Source organism: Ischnura elegans, chromosome 12, assembly GCF_921293095.1.
Source record: "Ischnura elegans chromosome 12, ioIscEleg1.1, whole genome shotgun sequence".
In the NCBI taxonomy this organism is placed as follows: domain Eukaryota; kingdom Metazoa; phylum Arthropoda; class Insecta; order Odonata; family Coenagrionidae; genus Ischnura; species Ischnura elegans.
In genome coordinates, this window is record NC_060257.1 from 17,967,141 (window position 1) to 17,988,190 (window position 21,050).

Consider the following 21,050-nt stretch of genomic DNA (forward strand, 5'->3'; position numbering starts at 1 on the left):
TCGCCATATATACAATTTTTATCGGCTTTTATTATTCAGCGCGCCCTCCCCTTCGAATCGAATCAAACCTCAGCTTCCATCCAATTGGCCACCTCCCCTGCCTCATCCGCTCCTCCCCCTTTTATACGATCCAACCCCATTTGATATCCCTCTTCTCTCACAGACCCACCCCTCCTCTTATCCCACTCCCCTTCCACATACACCTTTTATAAAACCTTTACCCCTCCCGCTCCAACCATCCCTACCACGAATTACATCTCCGTGCGCAAGGCGAGAGAGGAGGCCTTTCGGATTGGTTGGATTCGCTGGAGACGCGGGAGGGGGAGGAGGAGCCGCGGTAGGGGCGGGATGGACTGGTTTCTGGGGGGGAGGGGTCCGCGAGGAGAAAAAGCAAGCGAGTTGTGTGTGTAGCGAGAGAAAAAAAATTGACGATCGCGTTTTCTCTTTCGCCCCGCGCTACGGCGTTCTGGGGCTTGGCCTATCTGACTCCGCCCAGTCGTGATTTGATTGGAGAATAGGGGGCGCGTCCCATAAGGTAGGGGAGGGGGATAGTAAGGGGAAGGTTATGGAGTGGGGAGATCTCTCTAGCAACGCAAAGCGAACCAAAAGCGTGTTGACTCCTTCCGACTTCCTCCTTTCGCGCTTCGTATCTTTTTCTTCTTGGCCGAGTGCATGCTTTAAAATTTTCCCCTCCTCCTTTAGCCCTGTTCGAGTGGCATAACCCCTCTTTCCCCCCCTTTACTTCCCCTGTTGTCCCTTGTGTATTTCCCCTCACCCCCTCCTCCTCTTGCTTGTCCCATACCTCCTCTCCTCCCTTCCCCTACTTTCCCGCTCCGTGTAGGCCGGCTTGGCTGCCTCATTGATACACTGTGGTGGGGTGGAGAAGGAAGGAAAGAGGCGAGCAAGCTAGCAGGCGTGCGAAGGAGCTGTGTTTGTGGGGAGAAACACAGGGAAGACGTTTTTTGGTGTTTTGTGTGACCCCTGTGTACAGTGTGTTTTTTATAAATATACCTACATGTGTGTGTGTGCATCTTTAGTAAGTACTTGAGTGTACGCGAGAGGGGAAGGACTATTTTTTGTTCAAGTTTAAAAAAAAGAGAAGGAAAAAAAGCATTTTTTAATCCTCACAACGAACTGTAGCACTGCTTTTAACCCCCTCCTCCCCTCTATTCTCATTCCGCGCGCGAATAATACTCCACCCATCCCAGTGTTGGTGATGTTACCTCGTTGTTATATACCGAACCCACATGCTAGCGGATCGCATTAGTGTCGGAGTTACGTTGCCTAGGAGGACATTGCTCGGTGATATTTTCGCGAGGATTGAGTTTCCAGTTTGTTGTGAATACCTGCAGATCATACAGTTCTTCGGTTCGGTGGGTCCACCTTGCCCCGTTTGACTCGAGCGCCCGTGTCTACACGAGGTGTTTGTGGTGAGATACGCAGCGGACTGTTTTCTCGTTCGCCGAGCGTGCGTGGTTTTTTACCCGGCTACTCCCCCGCCGGTCAGCCGGCGAGTCTTGAGCTCGCCCTACGCGGTGCCATTTCTTCCGCGCTTTCCTCCCACGTGGGAAAACAGACTTTTCTATTGTAGCGGGTCGACTCTTGCTCTTGAAGCCCCCCACTGGACAGGACCTTTCAGCTTAGCAGACTGAGGCTTTCTGAGATAAGCTAAGCGCCGGCGCGGGACGGAAAAAAGGAGGAAGTGTGAATTTTTTTTCGGTGTTCACTTAAGCAGCCAAAATTCGGGTCAAAAACAGAGAACCTGTTCCCCTCTACCAGATGGACAGCGACGACATGGACGGAGGGGGGGGACTGGTAAGTCGATTGATTTTTCTCTATCATTCTTTGATGATGTAATGATTATCATTGTAGTGTTTACTCTTCTTCGCACTCTGCTCCCGTCTATATCTGTAAGATACCGCTCAAGCTACTTCAGGATGTACTTCACCTCGAAATGCTCACATCTACATCCCTGCAAGCCACCCGCAGAGGTGTTTCACCAGAAATTTTACATGTAGGTGCCAAGGTTATAGACAGGTGATATATATCGTTGGTGTTTTTAAATGTGGCCTTGTCAAATGCTACCACAATGGCTCATGTAATGATGTGGTTGGGTTTAACTCCCTCTAACCACGCACCTTTTAATTCCTGTGGCACCTTTTAATTCATATTATCAGTCCCTGTTGGAAGTACATCTCGAACTTACGGCAAGCAGGAAAAGTCACACAAAATTCGATCTTTAATACTGTTGGGCACATGATTCGGTGTAATTTATTAGAAAAATAACTATATGACCGAACTGTCTAATAGAAGACAGTTTTTAAATTGCGATCGATTTTGTTGTGGCATATTCCACATCTGCATAATACCCTGAAAGCCACCTCTACGGCGCTTGGCGGGGAGAAGCTATTCTCGGTTTCTGCTATGTGTATTCAGACCCTCTATCAATTTCTCTGATTTTGTGCTCATCACTACTTCTTTCTCCTATCCTCGCCATGGCATTCAAGTCTCCCGCCATTCTTCCCATTCTACGTTTTTTTTCTTTTCTCGTAGCATCGTGAGGGTGTTATTTTTTTCTGTCCCACGAGGTCCTTTGCTTGTTTGTGCCTTACCTGTTCAGCAGCGTCGCCCACTCAGCGGCGCGTATTTTATGCGTTTGCCGGGCCAAGGCGTCAGGACGCCTGCCAGTCACGTGTTTTCTCACTCTGGCAGCATACGAGCGCGCGTATCTATCGTCGCGAGGATTCATCGTCATGTTATCATCAGAGGCTCTTTGCGTATAGTAGTTTGCCTTGAAAAACATTCCGTGGAAGGCCTCGGCTATTTCACGATTTTTTAAATTTTCAATTACGGACCATTTCTTGTTTTACTTGTCACTTAGAACCATAATATTAGTGAGACCTACGTCTTGCTTTGCAAGATATGTTCTTGTGAAGATATATGGTTCATTATAGCCTTCTGTTGTGTAATCAATGGTAAATGTGCTGTACGAACTGTACTAAAGTACATGCGCCTATTGTTGCTATTTGAATCTGCTTATGTTTGATCTTAAGGACAATGTAAGCTGCGGTCTGTTTTATAAATCATGCATTTATTTTAATGCAACTGATTGTCGTAAAATGCTGCTTCTTTTTGGCGTATCCCTACATCATATTCTATATCATCATCTACATGGTACTTTGCGAGGCATCATCTCCTTGGTGATTTGTAGGGAAGGTGAAGTTAATGAATAAATGATGTATTTCTTCCTCTACTCTTGCTATGGGGATGATTCAGATTCATTAGACTGCAAGATGATGGAATAATTGGCGATTGTGGGAGATGTGTTTTGCTTATTATTACTTGGAAACTCAGATTTTCATAAAACCACACCAGGGATGGCTTTATGACGTTGTTGAGTCGAGTCCTATTGGATGGGATGGTGGGGATGATGGAGATGATAGTCGAATTGTTCTCCTTAATAAGTGATAAATTATAGTTTATAATTATATATAATTTCATTATATATGATTAAGTAGTTTAGCTCTTTTGGTGAGTTTCCCTAACATCTTTTTCCCCGGTCTGTTTACAATCACTATCTCGTCTGACGTTTTACAACACTACGAGTCGTTTTTTGTTGAAGCCGTCACGAAGAGACCGTCCTATTTTCCGTCCCTACCGGCAAAGGGTTGAGGTAAGGTTAGGAGTGCGCGAGTCGGGTCCAATACTCGCCGGCTATTCCCGGCGTCATCTTCGGAGGACGTTTGGCTCCAGCGACCGCGCTACATCTGAGATGACGCTGGTCGCAATGATCTTGCCTTTTTCATGGATTCCTTCAACGATCGAGTTCGTGCTACAAGTTATATGTTATGCCTCCGTGTGAGACAGTTATCCCTACGGCGTTAGAAAATTATTTTTCTGTTACCTGACCGTGAATCATATTTTTAATGCAGTTCCTTCCAGGATTTCAGTTTATTGATACAACTCGATACTAGCTGGTGAGAGCGGTGGATACATACATTTCAATTTCATGAAAGAGAAAGTTTTCTATAAAACTGTAATAGTGATAATATAGGCCTTGATCATGATAGGGGAAATAGAACCATCTTTTCCCGACACATGAGTAAGCTGTGAAGTGTCATCAAACTTAATAGAAAGTTAGGTAACGGTCCCTGTGTGTTAATTGCCATTCTGACATATTTATCTTCTCTGCACATACGTATATTCCACTCCGATTGCGAAATAATACGGAGAATCATGGCGCCTTAAATGAAAAATCTCCCTTATTTTGTGTCGTTTATTTATCCCGCATTTGAAGATAATAGCTTATGAATGAATGCGTTAACATCTGAATGCAATGGCAACGTCATTAAACTTTAATTGTTTGTTCTTAGTTACCGAATATCTCAGAACATTAAGTTTGCGACCGCAATTGAGATCCTGCATCTGTTGGTTATTGTCTATATATTGTAAAATGTTTTCGCAGCAAATCATCGTCGTAATACGGTTGACAACTGTAAGATGTAACTTAATATCTACAAGGCTGCTAAGCATGATATAAATGATTTGCCTAATTAGTTTCTAGCTTCTATACGATAAAATGATAAGCGATAGCAGAAGAACACGATAAAATAATGAATTAGGAAGGGGATGGCAAAATTCAGCTTCCAACTTTTCCTTGGTCTGCAAGATTAATAAAATAATAGACCTCCGAAGAATCGTGGTTCTCTTTATCGCGATTGCATTTAAAATTATGAATAGCGCGTTGAATTGCATTAGAAACCCAAATGTCGTGATCTGGATGAATGCTAATTTTCCATGTAGATATAAGTCGAAAAATTATTGATTGTAATATTACCCTCTGTAGTTATAGTTTTGACGCTGTTATGAGGAACTAGTAGTATGTCGATGACTTTGTTGTGAAAGCACTTGCTTTCGCCTTGGATATGGCTTGCAATGGAGAATATTGATGGCAACTCCCTGATTTAATCTATGTACGTTTTTTTCGCGGTGAAACTCTCACCCAATGTTTATTGGTAGCTCTAAGGTGTAACTCTATTTCCATGAGGGTGATAAATAATAGAAGGAATTGTGTCGTAAATATGATGCGAAGTTCCCTAATCTCATAAGCAATAGAAATGAATGACATTTGAACATAAGAAGAGAAGGGTATGGAAAGAACTTCCAATTTTTCTTGAGACTTTCAGAAAAAATCCCCGACAGGCTTCAATGCATTGTCATGTTAATGCGGTCACATTTAAATTTTTTAATGACACGTTGAATTGAATTGTGTTTTATAACAAATCTTCATGGTCACATCTCGTGATATATGGGGTTTGGAATAGAACTTATATTCATTAAAATATTTTCCCCATTAATTTTATGTGGTGTGCTATTGAAAATAACTTAGCGTAGCGATGAGGGTGTTAGTGAAATACTTGTTAAAACATTATAGATAATTTGGAATATAGATTATGTTGGTTGCACCTCCCTGTTTTAGCGGGTACTGATCATTCGCCTCTTGACTGTGATTCGATGAAGGCCTCTTCTCCTTAATGTGCCTCAGGCGATATTGTGTCTCTTAACTAAGGTTTTGGCGCTACCCTTGGAATTGACCGCGACTGATCCCACGGTACTGCTTATCTCTTAAGAATATCGCCGGGATGACCCGTGTTTAGGCGCCGGTCGTATTGGAATTTCTCATTTGTGTCCTCTGTTGAGAACTACCTGCGGGAAAGCTAAATTGAAGGCTAGTCTGGTCGACCAATGGGAATTCTTTCATCGGGAATAATCGAGCACGCTGCTAATATAACATTTCACTTCGCCATATGATGAGCGGCGTCGCCCGGTTGTCGATGTGATTATAATCTCTATACCAATCCCTGGGACTGCTGAAGCTTGTGAAAGGCCTTTTGAACGAAGGTCTTGTCATTGCTGTTCAGTTTGCAGTGCTAAGCACTTTTAATTGATTTGAGAAAATGGTAAATTTTTATTTCAATTTTTTTGTGACTCAAAAAACGGTGATTCGTAAAGCTGGAAATGGTTATTCATTACATAAAATTTAATTTATGCCGTTTACTCATACCGTGTAATTACTACTCGCTTATTGACGATACAATATTTTTTTCCTCCCTGCGTAATTAAGTTGTATAAAAGGTAGAAGCTTCATAATGAAGTGTGCTCGTTTTTTATTGATTATTCGAGAGATACACTTGAAGACATTCGTTTCATATTAAACCAATAATAAGCTGTTTCTTTTAACTTCGGTTTGTTTTCCACTGTTCAATCATGGAAATTATATCTCATAATTCTTTTTCTGTACCTATTAATTTCTCATACCTCCGGCGTATTTATTCCTTGCAAGCTAAAAGATCCTATCGAGTAAGCGTATACCGTGGCTATTGAGTTTGATCAGTTGCTCCGAATCACGATTCAATATGATGATTCGGCGCTTTGAGACATTTGTTCAAGTTGCAATCAGTTCTGGCTTTATTTTTATTACACTGCCAAGACATACATCAGTTCTGATAATAGTCTTCTTGCTCATACAGCTGGTGTAGTTTATCGGCGCTCGAACCTGGCCCATTGCTTACATATTAAGCTTACATATTACTTGCATACATTACTTACATAAGAAGCGCTGTTCTTCCTATTTACGTTTTGCTGTCGCAGGCATATGCATAAAAGGTAGTGTCGGAGAGTATGCAGTCCTCTTGTTTTAACGGGGCGAAATATTGTAATTCTCTAAAAATAAAGTTCCTGAGAAGTGATAATATTAGTGCCATATTGTAATCGGTGTGTAAATTCTATTATAAAATTTTGTAATCACACCTTAGAATTTGAACACAGGGGAAAAAAGTATCAGAGAGAATAATTATCTCTTGGCATCAATTTGACAAAAGCCAGCTTTGTGCATTCCTAGTGTCCCATTTTGTCTTTGTTAACGTTGTACTTGCTAAACTATGCATTGTCATTCAAAACAATCCAAATGAAATCGTTAGTATATATGAAATTCCTTAATCTGTGAATAGAATAGCGCGCAGAAAATATGTTGGAGATTATCAGAGTCCTTGGTATTGGTTTTCACACAATCCTATGGGCGGTAGTAGATTTCACTATTTCTCAAGATTAATGGATATGTTTCTACTGCAGAGATAGATAATTGGCTCGCAAAATATGATCCCCGGGGTGCGCAGTAAAAGGTCCTTTTCGGCGTTCCGTGTATTGAGTTATTTCGTGAATTTAACTACCGTTCCAAGACTTAACACTGTTCGAAGTGAGGTTGTAAGCTATGATCAATCGGCTTAATTGTTGATATTCACGTGAAGCTATGAGGTATTTTCTATAGTTGGTTACGTAATTCAGTTTTTATAATATATGGCTGGCGTTTCTGCTATTTGCTTTAAATTCTTATTATTTGATTTTCTCTGTCATAAATTAGATACGGAGTTAGCACGATGCATAGTTCGGGAGCTAAAGATACGATTGCACTGCTGAAATCTCATTCCCAGACTCGCTTGTAATGTAATTTGTTAGCTTTGGCTTTAGCTGATATTATTTTGCCCCTTTTACGGACCCATTATTACTCTGAAATTTCTCTCGGCTCAGAAAGTTGTTGATATTTATTGTAACCACTGTGGTCTTTATTTTCCAATAAGAAAATAGGTAATCATACTTTTGCGGTTGTTCTCCACCAGAATGTGCAACTGGAGAACGGAGCAATGTATTATTATGATAATAATTGCGGAGACAATCTGAGGTCCACTATGGCATTAAGTTTAATTCTTGGTGGATTGTGCTATGGCATACTCCAATAAAGGTATAAAACTGTCTTAAAAATTAGAGCTTTTGCTTTTCCGCCATATACCGAAATGATTATTCCTTATTGTTCTCTTGCATCGCTTGTTGAATAATCACTGTTTTTTCGCTTCAAATTTTGTTTCTTAGAGGCAAACAGGCCGTTTATATACATCATTTCTTATAGTCTTCATGTCTTTCATCATCAGGGATAGTCAAGTCGTATATCGCTCAGCGCGAGCCTGTTTATCACATGAAGAGTTTTCGATGCTATTGCCTCTGGCTTCAGCCGGCAGGTAAATTGGTTTTGAGAAGTGATGATAATTTTTGAAGGCGTTCTGATGAGAATTAATTACTGGCGTTTACATTATTTTTTGTCTTTTGGAACTTCTTGAAATGACAGTACATACCTTGCCCGCAAGATGATCCTTGCCGAGCAAGCCGCCATAAGGGTCTGTGGCACTTTCCACATCAGGCATGCAGCACTCATCCTAGCCTAATCAGAAACGCGCCTGCTTGCTGGACACAGGCCAAGCACACAGGACAACGACATGCGGTCAGACCAGAAACAAGGGGAGTGTTGAGGACGCGGACATGCTACCATGCAAATAAAACTATTCGCTAGAAATAGAAAACGATTAATTAGCGTAGTAATTCGTGCGTGAGTAATCACATGCCAAGAAATTCATTTAAATGTTCAGTATTTATAAATATTATAAGCTATTATCTATGAATGAAGAACCTATTTTTTCCAGACCAAGTCCACCTATCCTGGAGACAAACTATCGTAGGTTCTATGGTCCCTAATTATACGCGGAGATTAACGACATCTTAAATCTATTGGTCATTAAGTCTATCCTCGTGATGTCATATTTCTATCATAATAATTAGGCTCTCTTGAAATATCCTGGACATCGGGGAAAGATTATTGCGCTTGAAATTTCCGCAAAAGGTTTCATATAAAATTTCCCCTTCGATCGGTTAGGCCATTTGTCTTTCGGTTGTGGCAAGTCCAATGGAGATGCGGACGTCTGGTCCTTCTGAGGTCGATTCGTCCGCAGTCGAGGTGGTCGCCTTCATGCATTTTCCTCCATACTCTGCTCACTCTCTGAATTCCGTGTTCCATACCCCTATAAAAGCCTTATTTTAGCTTGCTACCTGCAACGACGGGAAAAGGACGTCGTCAAAAATGAGGATTAGCGCCCTTTCTTGAAGAAAGGATTCTTGGAAGAACCTCCGTTGTCCACTGCCGTGTTGCCGTTTCGGGATGGTATAACGGTACAATTTCTGGTTTTTCTTCCCCTGATAATTACCTGAACCCTCAGGAGAAAATATTCTTCGTATGCCTCTCTTTTCATTCGTCAGGTAAATCAGGTAAATTTCACCAAGTTGAATAAATGCGAACTCAAAGCGTGGAACCTTTACTTATTTCCTGGATTCTTTTCAACGGATGGAGGGATCTTTTGTTTTTTTTTCGCAGAAATATTTATATGGGAGTTTTACACATTGTTGTTGCACGTTTTACAGCCCTAGACGGAGTACTTATTTGAGCTGTTTTACCTTTCGTGCGAATGGATCTTATACACTCTCACATTAACAGCAATTATTTTGACTATCAAACGCTCTCACTGTCTAGTTCGTTAAATTTTTAATATGATTGCATATTCGGCTTTACTACGATGGAATCTTGTTGCCGTGGATGAGTCATTCAGTGATTGACGTTTTATTCAGTGAATTATTGTTTCAGGCTCGATTTTGGTCCGTATTGTTCAATTTTATTCAAGATTTATTAATGTTTTCTCGGAATAAAATCTCAATTCCAATATGAATTCATTTCAACGCCTTCGATCTTTCGCAATATTATTATTAATTATTGATCAAGATGTAATGAATCGGCGAACAGTCTTTTTTGAAAAAAAAAATAAAAACAAGATAAAAGTTTCAATAAACTAATGCAGTCGTTATAGTTGACGTTATGTTCGATAAAATTGTGTACTGTAGAGATTCCTTTTACAGACCTTTTACTATAGTTGCTGGGATAAGACTTTTAACGGTATGCTAGAAGGTAACTTACGATTCATACATATAAAATATTTTGCAGAAGTACATCCCCTTTTCAAGATATGTCGATATGAAATTATATCGATAAGTGTCATTTTCTCCTACCATATTAACCGTACCTACCCCATATTTTCGTCTTTTAGTACGGTATTTATATTAAGGCCATCTTCAGCCAACAGAAACAAAACTGGATGGTTTACTCACGCGATAAAAGATGTCACGTAAAATTGTTTCGTTGTAAAAAACACGGTTTTCCCATATTTAAGCCACAAACAGACATACTTTGGTCTTATTTATTGTCATTGCGATTGCCAATCTAAGTCAATGAAGTCTTTTTTTGTGATTATTGTCTTTGTGTGTGATCTGTGCTAGGCTATTACTACGAAAATTGAAGACAATTCCGATTCTGACGTCTCATTGCAATATTCTGCAATGTAGACAATTTTCCGGATTGAGGTGCTCCTAGAAACGGGACTTGTGGAAATGCCATTTTTGCATTTTTAGGATTGATGATGGCATTGCTGGCCGTGCGTGATAGGAATAATATTGTCAATAAGAAAAGGGTTTCCTCCTTGACTTTACCCTGTAGTCTACAGTAGCAGGCCATTACCCTTTGGGATCCAGCCTTGATTTTTAAGTTTTATCTTTTTTTCCTTCGAGGGATGGGTTTTTCCACCTTGCTTTCTTTACGTCGAGGGTTCGCTCAGGGTGGGTGGGTGGAGATTTGGCATCCATTACCTCGGCAGGTCCTTCCGCACACATCCATACTCTTATTGCCCCTGTCCCTTTTCCACTCGTAGGCCCCCTCCTCATTCCTAGATAAGGGAAGCGGGGACTTACAAGGTGCATTGGTAAGCTCTTGGGTTCGAGCGGTTTGGAGGGTGTGGGGTAAGGCGTAGGGTGAGTGCTGGTGTCATGTCCTGTCCCTCAGCAAGAGGACAGTTTAGGTAAGATTCCGAGGGTGGGAAGTGTCCATTGTTTACCGTGGTTGGTCGATGGGGAAAGGCAGCCTTTTCGTCCCACGGTTTCCTCTTATCCATAAAAAGTCTCGAGAAATTGGCCATGCTTGAGATTGGGGTATCCTTGAGGGGGATGAATTTGGAGAAAGGGTGTGGTTGGTGCTAGCGGTGGTCTGGGATACCGTCAGGTTGGAGCCTACAGCTCCTAGGTTTTTCTCTGCCGAGAACAAGTGACTTTATACGAAAATATATTCCACCTGCTGGAAATTTTATTCGTAGTCAAGTATGTAGTAGTTATCATGTTGGTTCTTTTTTCAGGCGCGGGTTTTGTTATAATTCAAGGTAGATTAAGATCGTCGTTATTGTTGTCTTCATGAATTGGATGATTGGAGTTAATTCACGCGACTTCAGTCGCTTTTATTCATTGTCCACTTTACGAAATACGTTACATCTACCTTCGCTTAATCACCAGGGTGAGTGGCACGGAAGTGTTACCATCCCTCCGTCGGACAGAGGATCCACTCTGCGTAATTTAAATTTGGATGTTATCCTTTCGGGCATATTCTAGTTAGCTTTTTTTATTATTATCGAATGAAATTGTGGATTATGGCAAAATTTAGTCTAGTTATCCCAGACGGACTTATGTCTACATAATCTTCGCAAGTTTTGCATTTGCATGAATGCGATAGTATAATTTGTGAGCACGCATAACGTTTTTTGGACGGAGTGTTGGGTTTTATGTGGATGTAAATGAATACGCTACCACCTATATTGTGTTTGGCATTAGGTGACCAATCGCGGTATGCGACAGGATCCCCACATGCACACCGCACGTTCATACAAATACGCCCTCACAATAACAAAACGATGCGCGCACATTCATGGAGGTGATGTGAGGTGCTACAAACATGCATACCTACATTTGAACCCAGACCATAACACACAAAATCGCATAGAAAGCCAATAATTGCTATCGGTTGGTAATTCATTTAGTATATCCATGCAAGGATAGAGCAATGGAAAGAGATTCGAGCGTACATGCAATCGTGTCGTTCTAATTAGTGACGCGACTATTTTTAAAGTCAGTTCACCGTTTACCTATACTTGATAGTAGATGGCAATGGATAGATAGTATGGCAATCTCCCTGTTTTGCAGTCTATTTGCTTTATCTTCCTGATCCAACCTACCATTGTGCAACGGCATACGAAGGTATGCCCTGAAGTTACACTGTGAAAAGCCCAATTTTTTACCTTCACTCGTTGGAGGACCATCAATTTTTTAGAATGTTAATGGGATAGATAATGTTCATCGTTCATTGGTGGAACCAGTGTAAACTCGAGTGCCTGGCGAGGAACCTGCGCGACTCCGTCTCTAAATTGGCAACCCTGGTGGAGTACCTCTCCCGTACAATTCTCTTTCCTTCGAGGGACACATCGTCCTTTTACTGCTTTCATCCCTTCGGGTCTTCACTTCATCCGGAGACATTGCCTTCTCAGGATTTACAATGCATCCATGCACGTCCTCGGTCGAAGTGTCCAATTCTAAAACTTAGCCCCAATGGATGGAGGTTTTTCCCTTCGAGAATTTTCATGCACAATGGCTGTTATTGTTCCGACAGCGGATCTTTCCCGTTTTATTGGGGGTATTGAAACGTTTCACCTCGGAAAGATTCCTTGAGAGCTTGCTAGGCTAGTCGCATGAGGCGGGAGTGACTGCTCAAATCTTCGTCTTGAGGATTAAAATATAGTTTTATCCCTCGGAATCCATTTTGGTCATGATAGCATCATAATTTTCCTAAGCCTTGGTTACCAATTTACCGGTTAACATAAATTTTAGGGGGTAGTTGAATTGCTATTACAGACTTTCCCGGCTATTTCTGCTAAATTACAATGAAATTTGCTCTACTACCTACCGTATCTCACCAGCTATCTCAACTTGTAGTTTTCCCTTAGTTGCGAAGTTATACAATAATGTTATTATTAAAATTAAATATTAAATCACTTGCTACATGATTAAAAACTTAGTATTTATATTGAAGTAAGAGATAATTTCAATCATTTACCGTTATTTTACTGAGCAGGACGCGTTTCGGCACATCGCGCCATCATTTTGTATGTAAATATGGTTCTCGTACCAGAAGATATCGGTGAACCGAAACGCGACGCACGCATTAAAATAATTGTAAAAAAATACAACTAACTTTTATTGAAATGTGTCGAACCTTCATTATACCACTTCTGAATCAGTTGAACTTAGTATTTACCTGCAGGTGGTTATATCTGCCAGACGCCTTCTTGTTTTCTCATTGAGTATTAGCGTAGAAAACGGCAAAAGCGTGGAGAAATGCTATGTTATAGTGCCAGGGCCTTTTTTTAAATTTTAAGTGCTCTTAAGGCGGGATGTTATCCCCGAATATTTCATATAAATGAACGTAACTCATGTAATTCTTTTGATAATAGAAAAAGTCAGCCCTTACCGTAGGCGAATTTTTTGCAAATATTTTGTATAGTGGGAGTAATGTTTTAAGAAAAATCACTATAATCTTTATTGCTGTATCGATTTGAGATGATAAGTCAGTAATAGGGTTTTGGACCTCGCTCCTTATGCATTGTTTTCGTTTATTTAATATCTTAACTATAGAATTTCGCAATATTTTATCAAAAATATGCCAATTTTTTTGTTCCGCGATGCTCACTATTGACGTTTCAAATGAGATTTATTTCTTGCGTATAATGACTGACATGGCAACTATCGATGTCTGCAGCAATTTTATTTTTTGTTATTAATCGGAATTATCTTAAGCCTTGTGTCGCATTTCGTTCGTGTTTTGTTGCAATTTAGTAATCATTTAGCCCTTTAAACCTCTTGAGAGACACCGAAGGGTTGATTCTTTGTGTATAATCAGTTCCGAGAGAGTAGTAATGTGACAGCTTCGAGCGTACTTCCGAAGTTTTGGAGATAGAAAATGCCTTTCACCCGAACAATTATTATAAAAGGCTGTTGATCTACCGTTTACGGAACATACGGTGACCGTTCGTGTATAGTAATAATAACGGCTTATTTTTGGGTTGCTGTATCGATAACTCCTATCTCTACCGCATATTCCCGAGAAACTACTATTTTCGCCACTTCTGTGCAGCTTTGTTTTTTATATAGTCTGGTTATCTCTGAACATTGGCGTATTATCTAACCAGGCATCTAATATTGCGGTTCTTGTAATTCGGTTTTTCGCTCCGATTCGAATTAGTATTCCGTTTGCCTTCATACGGGGCAGTGAAATTAACGCAGTAAAATTAGCGCTAATATTTGACCTTTTTGAAACGCGTTATTATTTATCTCGGGGCGTAATCGACACTTGGTTCCTCAGGTGCCGGGAAAGAGGTTTTTCGGGTATCGGACTATCAACACTTGTAATCACATGGTGTTTCTTGTGGGGCGGAAATAAAACTCGCGTAGCGTGGTAGAGGGCAGAAATATGTCTGAGGAATTTTTTGTGCGGGCATCCGTTCAACATTTCCGTGAAATACCGAGGGGGAAAGCAGCACGAGCATTTATGTCCATTTCAGTTTGCCTTTTAGTCATACCGACTGGTTGAGCTTACCTTTTTTGATTTCAAAAACTGGGAGCGTTATGCGAATCATAACTCACAAGTGGGCAGTCAAGTCAATTTTTGTATTTTCACCGACCAATTTGTCCTGATTTTTGCCTACTGTTTTCTTTTATTAAATTTACGCATACTGATGTTAAATACTTAATAGTTTCAATGAATCAATAAGCCGTAAGAGGTGTATTATAAATTGCACTTAATAATATTGATCGTGTCTTTTTCCGCTCCAAATTTCCATTTTTTTCAGTAAAAGCAACTCTTCTATACCAAATGACATTTCTAGCGACATTTCTTTCCGCAAAAATTGGACATCGCTTTAATAGCCTTCATTCGAGTTGGAATTTTGAAATAAATATCCAAAATTAGTTATTAATTGGTATTTATTTTCTTGCTTATCTATCGGTTGAGGAAATATGATGGCTAATTTGGATTTTTTTAAGACGGTGGTATTTACTGCCCCTTAATACTATGCAAATTTAACTTTTAAAACAACGGTAAACATATTATTAGTTTATTGAATATTTTAATTCATAAAATTGAATGACTAAATACGCATGAATTTCCCAAGTTGAATATTACATTTGTCTACTTCTAAATTCTCCTAAATAAAATATACATTTCTGCTCTCTGTTCCCAACCCATGAAGCGACTTAAGGATTTTGCAATCCAAGCAAGCCGTACACTTCCTTTCCATCATCTTTTTTTTACGTAGACGTTAGAGGCTAAAAATTCCTAGAAAACCATTGTCCGTTCGGGGCTTTGGAGGTGGGAGGAGGTGAAGACAGGTATAGGATGTTTGTCGCCTCATTAGTCTAGCCTCCCACGAGGTCGGCTTGGGCACATTGCTGATGGTTTGTTGACGGTCAGGCCTAATTTAGATTTTACCAGTAGCCTCTCTTCTTCCCCAGAGCTTTCTCTTTTAGCAATTGGTAGGTACATCCTTTTGCTGTTAGGGAAGTTAAAGAATCCACGGATAAAACTCGAGGAATTTTTCCGTGCATTCAAGTTCCTCACGTTGGTTTCGTATGTCCCTCCGCCTGAGGTTGTAATTTTCCGAAGCACTGGAGAAATTCGTCCGAAGCGAAATATTTGGTGTACGACGTTTCTTCTTCTGTTGATAGTTATGCAGTTAAAGTTTTATTCAATCTATAAACGCCTCGATTGCCTATCTCCATCCAGAAGTTTTTTATTCGTAAAATTTTGTATATAAATGTACAATGTGGAAATGTACTTGGATAAAGTTTACGGAACCGTTTAGGCAAACCAAGTAAAGTATGCAATTCTCATTTTTGTATATCTATTTATGAACCAATAGAATTCTAACTTATCTCTGTATAATTTTTATTATGCCAATTCGGGTAATTTCTGAATACAATATCAAAATTTTGAAATAATTTGAAGTACTTGTTATCTTCGCGCGTCGCCGAAGTGGCCTTTTGACTTCGTTTGTCATAGTTTTCTTTTCATTTGAAAGCTCTACAATGGGTCTTTTCATCATTCAAATATTTTCGCATGTTTGAGAAGAGTTATTAAATAGAGTAATTTCGGTAAATATAGTTTTAAGTATTTCAGTTCATAGGAAGGATGAGTGTAACTTTGATCTAATATTATAATTATTCGACCGAATTCCTTATCTTTCCGTATCATTTTCTTCATATTAACGCACCTAGCTTGCCTAATATGGTGTCACGGAGCACAAGATTACTCTCATCTCTCATCGCTGTATTATACCTTTTAGTTTAGAGCCGTGTATGCACAAACGACTCCTACTTGCATATTCAAAGTGAGAAAACCTAAGGCATAATAGCAATTCCATGCAGTGATTAGTCATAATTGTTATTCTACACCAGTCTACAATTTTATTGTTGTTCGAATCCTGGGATCATACAGTATACGTGCTCTATAACTCTAATTTCTATTTTTCCTTGAGTGACATGGCTACCGCTGCATAGGTGAGACGTAGAAACTCGCATTATGGGAGCAAATTTTTAAGAGTCCGATTAAGCAATGTACTCACTTGTTTGATGATTTTCCTATTATTAGTGGCGCGTTTTTCCGCATGCCGATAGTTTGAATAATCCAAAAAGTTTATTTTCTTATTATTTCTTAAATTTTATTTCGTCCGTCGTGGAAATGGTTCTGTAGAAGTTAACGGCCAAATTTGTGGAATATTCCGATGTTTATTACATTCTCACGGGAGTCCGGTTTTCCGCCTTCCATACCGTTGTGAAGTTATTATACCGCTGTCTGTGCGGGTGGGTGGTTTTGGTGCGGCTAAATTATACCGTTCAATTATATGTAAAAGCTATTCCTTTAGCCTATGCATGGGTTTATCGTTTGGAGAGTTCTGAGACTAGTTGAGTAACATGACTTGGTTTGTTATTTTTTAAAGGAAAGTTTAGTTTACCCTCTGTTTGCAAATGTCAGATTTTTCATATTTTCAGTTCAGCCTTGAAATAACGTGCAGTTTCTAAATCAAATTCTGCGGGACTGTTTCGAATGTTGTTTTAAGTTCTAAAGTATTCTTAGAAGTTTGTATTGAATTGAATATCTACTCAAGTTTAATATTGCCGGCCTCGGTGGCGGCGGGCCCTCGCCTGCCAACCAAAGGTCGCGGGTTCGTGTCCCGACTGGGTAGGTTGCCCCTACCCAGGGAAAGATTGTGTGTGATAGTCGATATTTCATTATTTCCTCCGATGTAAAAGGCCTTAAATGAGCTGTTTTCGGGGCGATGAAAATAAATAAAAGAACTTGTGGCATAGCAATACATAGCCTGATCGTAGCACATCCATGTTATGGATATCAGGTAGTGATATTTCGGACAATATAAGCTGTCACCTGGTGTGGGGTTATCAAGTTATAAGTATCCAATGGAATTGTCCCTTTCAACTACATACATGGTCTTTTAGATTACCTATGTGTAAAAGTTGTTTTCCTTAATGGATTGTTTTTTAGTCATTTTCTTTTATAATATGATCCGTTGCTTTTATATTTCCCACCTTTATTTTATCTCGTTCGGTCATTCACTCCACGGACAACTCGGAAAAATAAGGCACTCATAATGCACAATTAGCACGTTCGTTAGTAATAATTGACATTCAGCAGTACTCACCGTCAGCACAGTCCATACATCACTCAATCGCGTCGCGGTAGAAAGCTGCGGGAACTGGGACATAGGCTCACCGTTAGTGGCGCCCGATGCATTAGTGTACGGAGCCGAGCCATTGACTGGGCGGTGTCGGTCTCGTCTCTTTCACTGCGGGCCTTTGAGCTTCTCGAAGGTGCTTGTGGAGGCGGGAACCGTGGGGATTTGCTTGGTGTTTTGTGTTCTACAATTCATGTGCTTGGATATCACCCTCTGCCGCTTACTACTTTTGAGGCCGCAGGAGGGACAGTAGCGTAGCCAGCGGAGGCTCGGGGAGTCCGGACCCCCCAGAAATATAAAAACACATTCTTTCCTTCATCAAAGAAAACAAAATATTGACAGATCATGAATTTACAGAATATTTCTTTAACAAATGAAGTTTTCTCGATTATGAAAAGTGTTAAAAATAGTTTAAAACCCTCTCATCAATACCCTGTTTTTTTATTTCCCCGCTGGTTATGTGTCCCTCCCCCCCTTCCGAACCAAATTCGTAGCTATGCCACTTTGGAGGGACATGCGCAAAAGTAGCATGGCTTTCGTGTTTTTAGAAGAATGCGATATTTTTCCTGTATCATCGGTTGGTTTTGATCAATTGGTACGCCGTGATAACAATTTCTTCACGAATTAAGCCGAATTTATTCTTAAGGCCTGTCTATTTCGTTGCTGTTATAATGCCCCAGAATTTTTTTAAACTGTGTATCACTGCCGCTGATTGTTTTAGGATAACGTTGAAGACAAGGCTCCACGGAAAAGTGTTCATAAAATTAACTGCCTATACGTGTAATTTTTAAGCAACTGTATAGGTGTTTTCATTGTGTTTTCTTGTAGATGCTAACTTTGGGTACTTTTATATATGGCACGTATTCCATCTAAAAATGATTCCAAACAAATTGCTGTTCCCATTATCAGCATTGCGATTTTGGAAATATTTTGTTTAGCAAGTGGTTTGATGTTCACGTCTCGAATGTTGTTGGTCGCTGGGGAAATTGATTTTCTCTGGGCTTGCATGTCTGCAATCTTTTTAATCGCCAATCCTGTCTTCGATGAATTGTTTCCTTCGTTTGCCGAGTCGCGACGGGTCGAGGTCACTCCGGTGCATAGGTTATCATGCGGCTAGAGCGTGCTTATTGATTTTCCTCCTGTTTCTCGCACACTCATGTCTACTTTGACGACGTACTTGCAGGTTACATGTCGTTTTTTTCGCGGATAAATCCGAGGAAATAGAAATCACTGAAAAGGGTAGGGATTGTGTTAATGAAGATTGGCTCTCTTTCATTTCGCCCTTATAAATGGTCATTGAGAGAATACTGTATATGTCGATTGCCTATTTGCTTTCAGGATGGGGTGAGGGTAGCTAAATGGAGGATAATTAAAGTATCGACAATAACTTGATAAATAATTAATTGTTGAGTGTGATTGCCAATTTGATTAGTTTTTTAAATGTCACCCTTGTTCGTTTTGCGTTAGTATAAGTACTTCCATTTCTCTGTTTGACTCAAGTATATCTAAGCATTATAGAAAGTTAATTCATTTGTGTGATATATGTTTGTTCATATCCTTTTTAAAAAAAGTGAGTACTGTGAAACTTGGAAGACTTGTTTGTTATTATTTCAGAGTTCATGGTTCGAGCCTCCGAGTCATTCAATATTTTACTATAGTGAAGTCAATTATTATCTTTTTCGCAAATGTGTTGTGCTGGGTGATTCGCGAATTATTAGCCTATTGCTCTGATGTTGGCTTCGTATGACTATTCAAAATACATCCTGTATATACCCCATAGCTGTTTTTTTCTGAAAATCAGTGTTGTTGAATGAAGCTATATAAAGCCAGCCTCTACGGTATAATAACCCACGGCGGGCTAGGGCGAGCATTCTTGTGATTGAATGTGAACCCCATTCCTTTTTTTACTGAATTTGTGTTGGTGTTATGAAAACATAGAGATTGTTTGACCCCATGTCATGTTTTCTAGTTACTTATGGGTCTCGTCAAAAAATGGTATTTCTTTTGGAATGCAAGTAAATTTTACAACGTTTTCATAAACTTGTTTTGTTAATTGTCGTCTCGTCAGGGTCAACTTTTTCATCTCAATTATAAACCACTTTCGATTAGCTATCAAGCTGAGGTTTTCAGGATAAGTTTGAACCAGATGACAAGGGAATATTCATTTAAAATATAAGTAATTGTAAAGTCACTGTATTTTGTGGTTTCAGTTTGTTTCGATGTTAAGTATAAATTGACTATTATAGTGGAATGCGCCTTAGCATTTTTTCTTGTATGTGAAGATAGTAATTTAGAGACTCGGTCAAGCTTATAGATAATTTATCGTATTCTATTTAGTTCTTGATGTAAAATTTTTTTATAAAAAATGTTTTGTTTTATTCCTATGGTAAAGTCACATTGGGGTATCTTAGAACAGTACACTTCCAATTCACTGTATTGTATTTCAATGCGTTAATTTTCGAATCGTAGCCTGTGACTTTGTTTTTTGCAATGCTTTCTCCAAGCTCAGGTCTATTTTGATGTCGGTCGCGCCATTTGATGGGACATGTGTGATTAACTGGGGCGGATAGCTTGTGGGGGCAAAGGGTCACACGTGGTACAATCATTTTAGATTGCGAATAGGGTAGTTTCCTTCATCAATGAAAACGAAAGACATTGATTCCGATTCGTTACCCACCATTAGTGTATTCAAAATATACAAATTATTTGGTTTTAGAAATACCGGTTTAGACGAATGGCAATGGTCAATTTTTATCCTCATTTGAAAAAGGCCAGATTGGCGCCCATGCGATGCCACTCCACGTGACGTCAATGGGACGTAGTTTCTATACGAGCAGATATGAGTTTTACGTCGTCTGAGATTACCAATGCATGCATGAGACACAGAGCTCAGGGAAACATGTCTTAATAATCATTTATTAAAACTGGCCTAGGTCGGAAAGTTTTCTTCGTTTGATAATGTATTAATAATCCTTATTTAAGCCAAGCGCTACCAGCTAGCAGGGTACTCTGCTATCTGCTAGCATCCTGCGTCGTATCAGCGCTCAAAGCCTCGCCCCAAGGTCACCTCACTTGCGGCAGCGGGAACCAGAACGACGTCACACGGAGATTTCCCGGCATTCATACTTAGCCGTCGCGTTTTCGCGCGCTTTAACACTTCACTTTTAATTTAAGCGCGAAAAATAGATACGTCATTTAAAAATCTAAAAGCGTGAAATATGTACTCCAGGAGTAATAATCTTTCGATTTAGGCAATAAAAAAATAATAGGAAACCACCCTATTAAATCGTCTGTGAGGCTCAGTGTAGGGAGTGAGTTGATGTTGTGCAGAGATGAGCGTGTATAAAGGGAGCCTCGTGGGTGGTAAGGGGAGGGGGGGCGGAAACGGAGAAATTGCCTTTTGGACCTGGGAAAACAAACATGACTCCGGTTGCGGAGCTATCGGCAGAGAGGACGCTGATTTGGATCGGCGCTCGCGCGATATCGGCATGAGATTTCGCA

The 21,050-nt window shown here is 40.0% G+C and overlaps 1 protein-coding gene across 3 annotated transcripts in view; it reads left to right on the plus strand.

The window, feature by feature from the left end:
• The first annotated feature begins 836 nt into the window (after positions 1 to 836).
• The window catches only part of LOC124169001 (protein dead ringer-like), a 612,609-nt gene continuing 592,395 nt past the window's right edge, over positions 837 to 21,050 (plus strand). For all 3 annotated transcript variants that reach the window (XM_046547458.1, XM_046547460.1, XM_046547459.1), the window contains exon 1: positions 837 to 1,815. In XM_046547458.1, the coding sequence (XP_046403414.1) occupies positions 1,780 to 1,815 (36 nt within the window). In that variant the 5' untranslated portion in view covers positions 837 to 1,779. The remainder of the gene's footprint in view (positions 1,816 to 21,050) is intronic.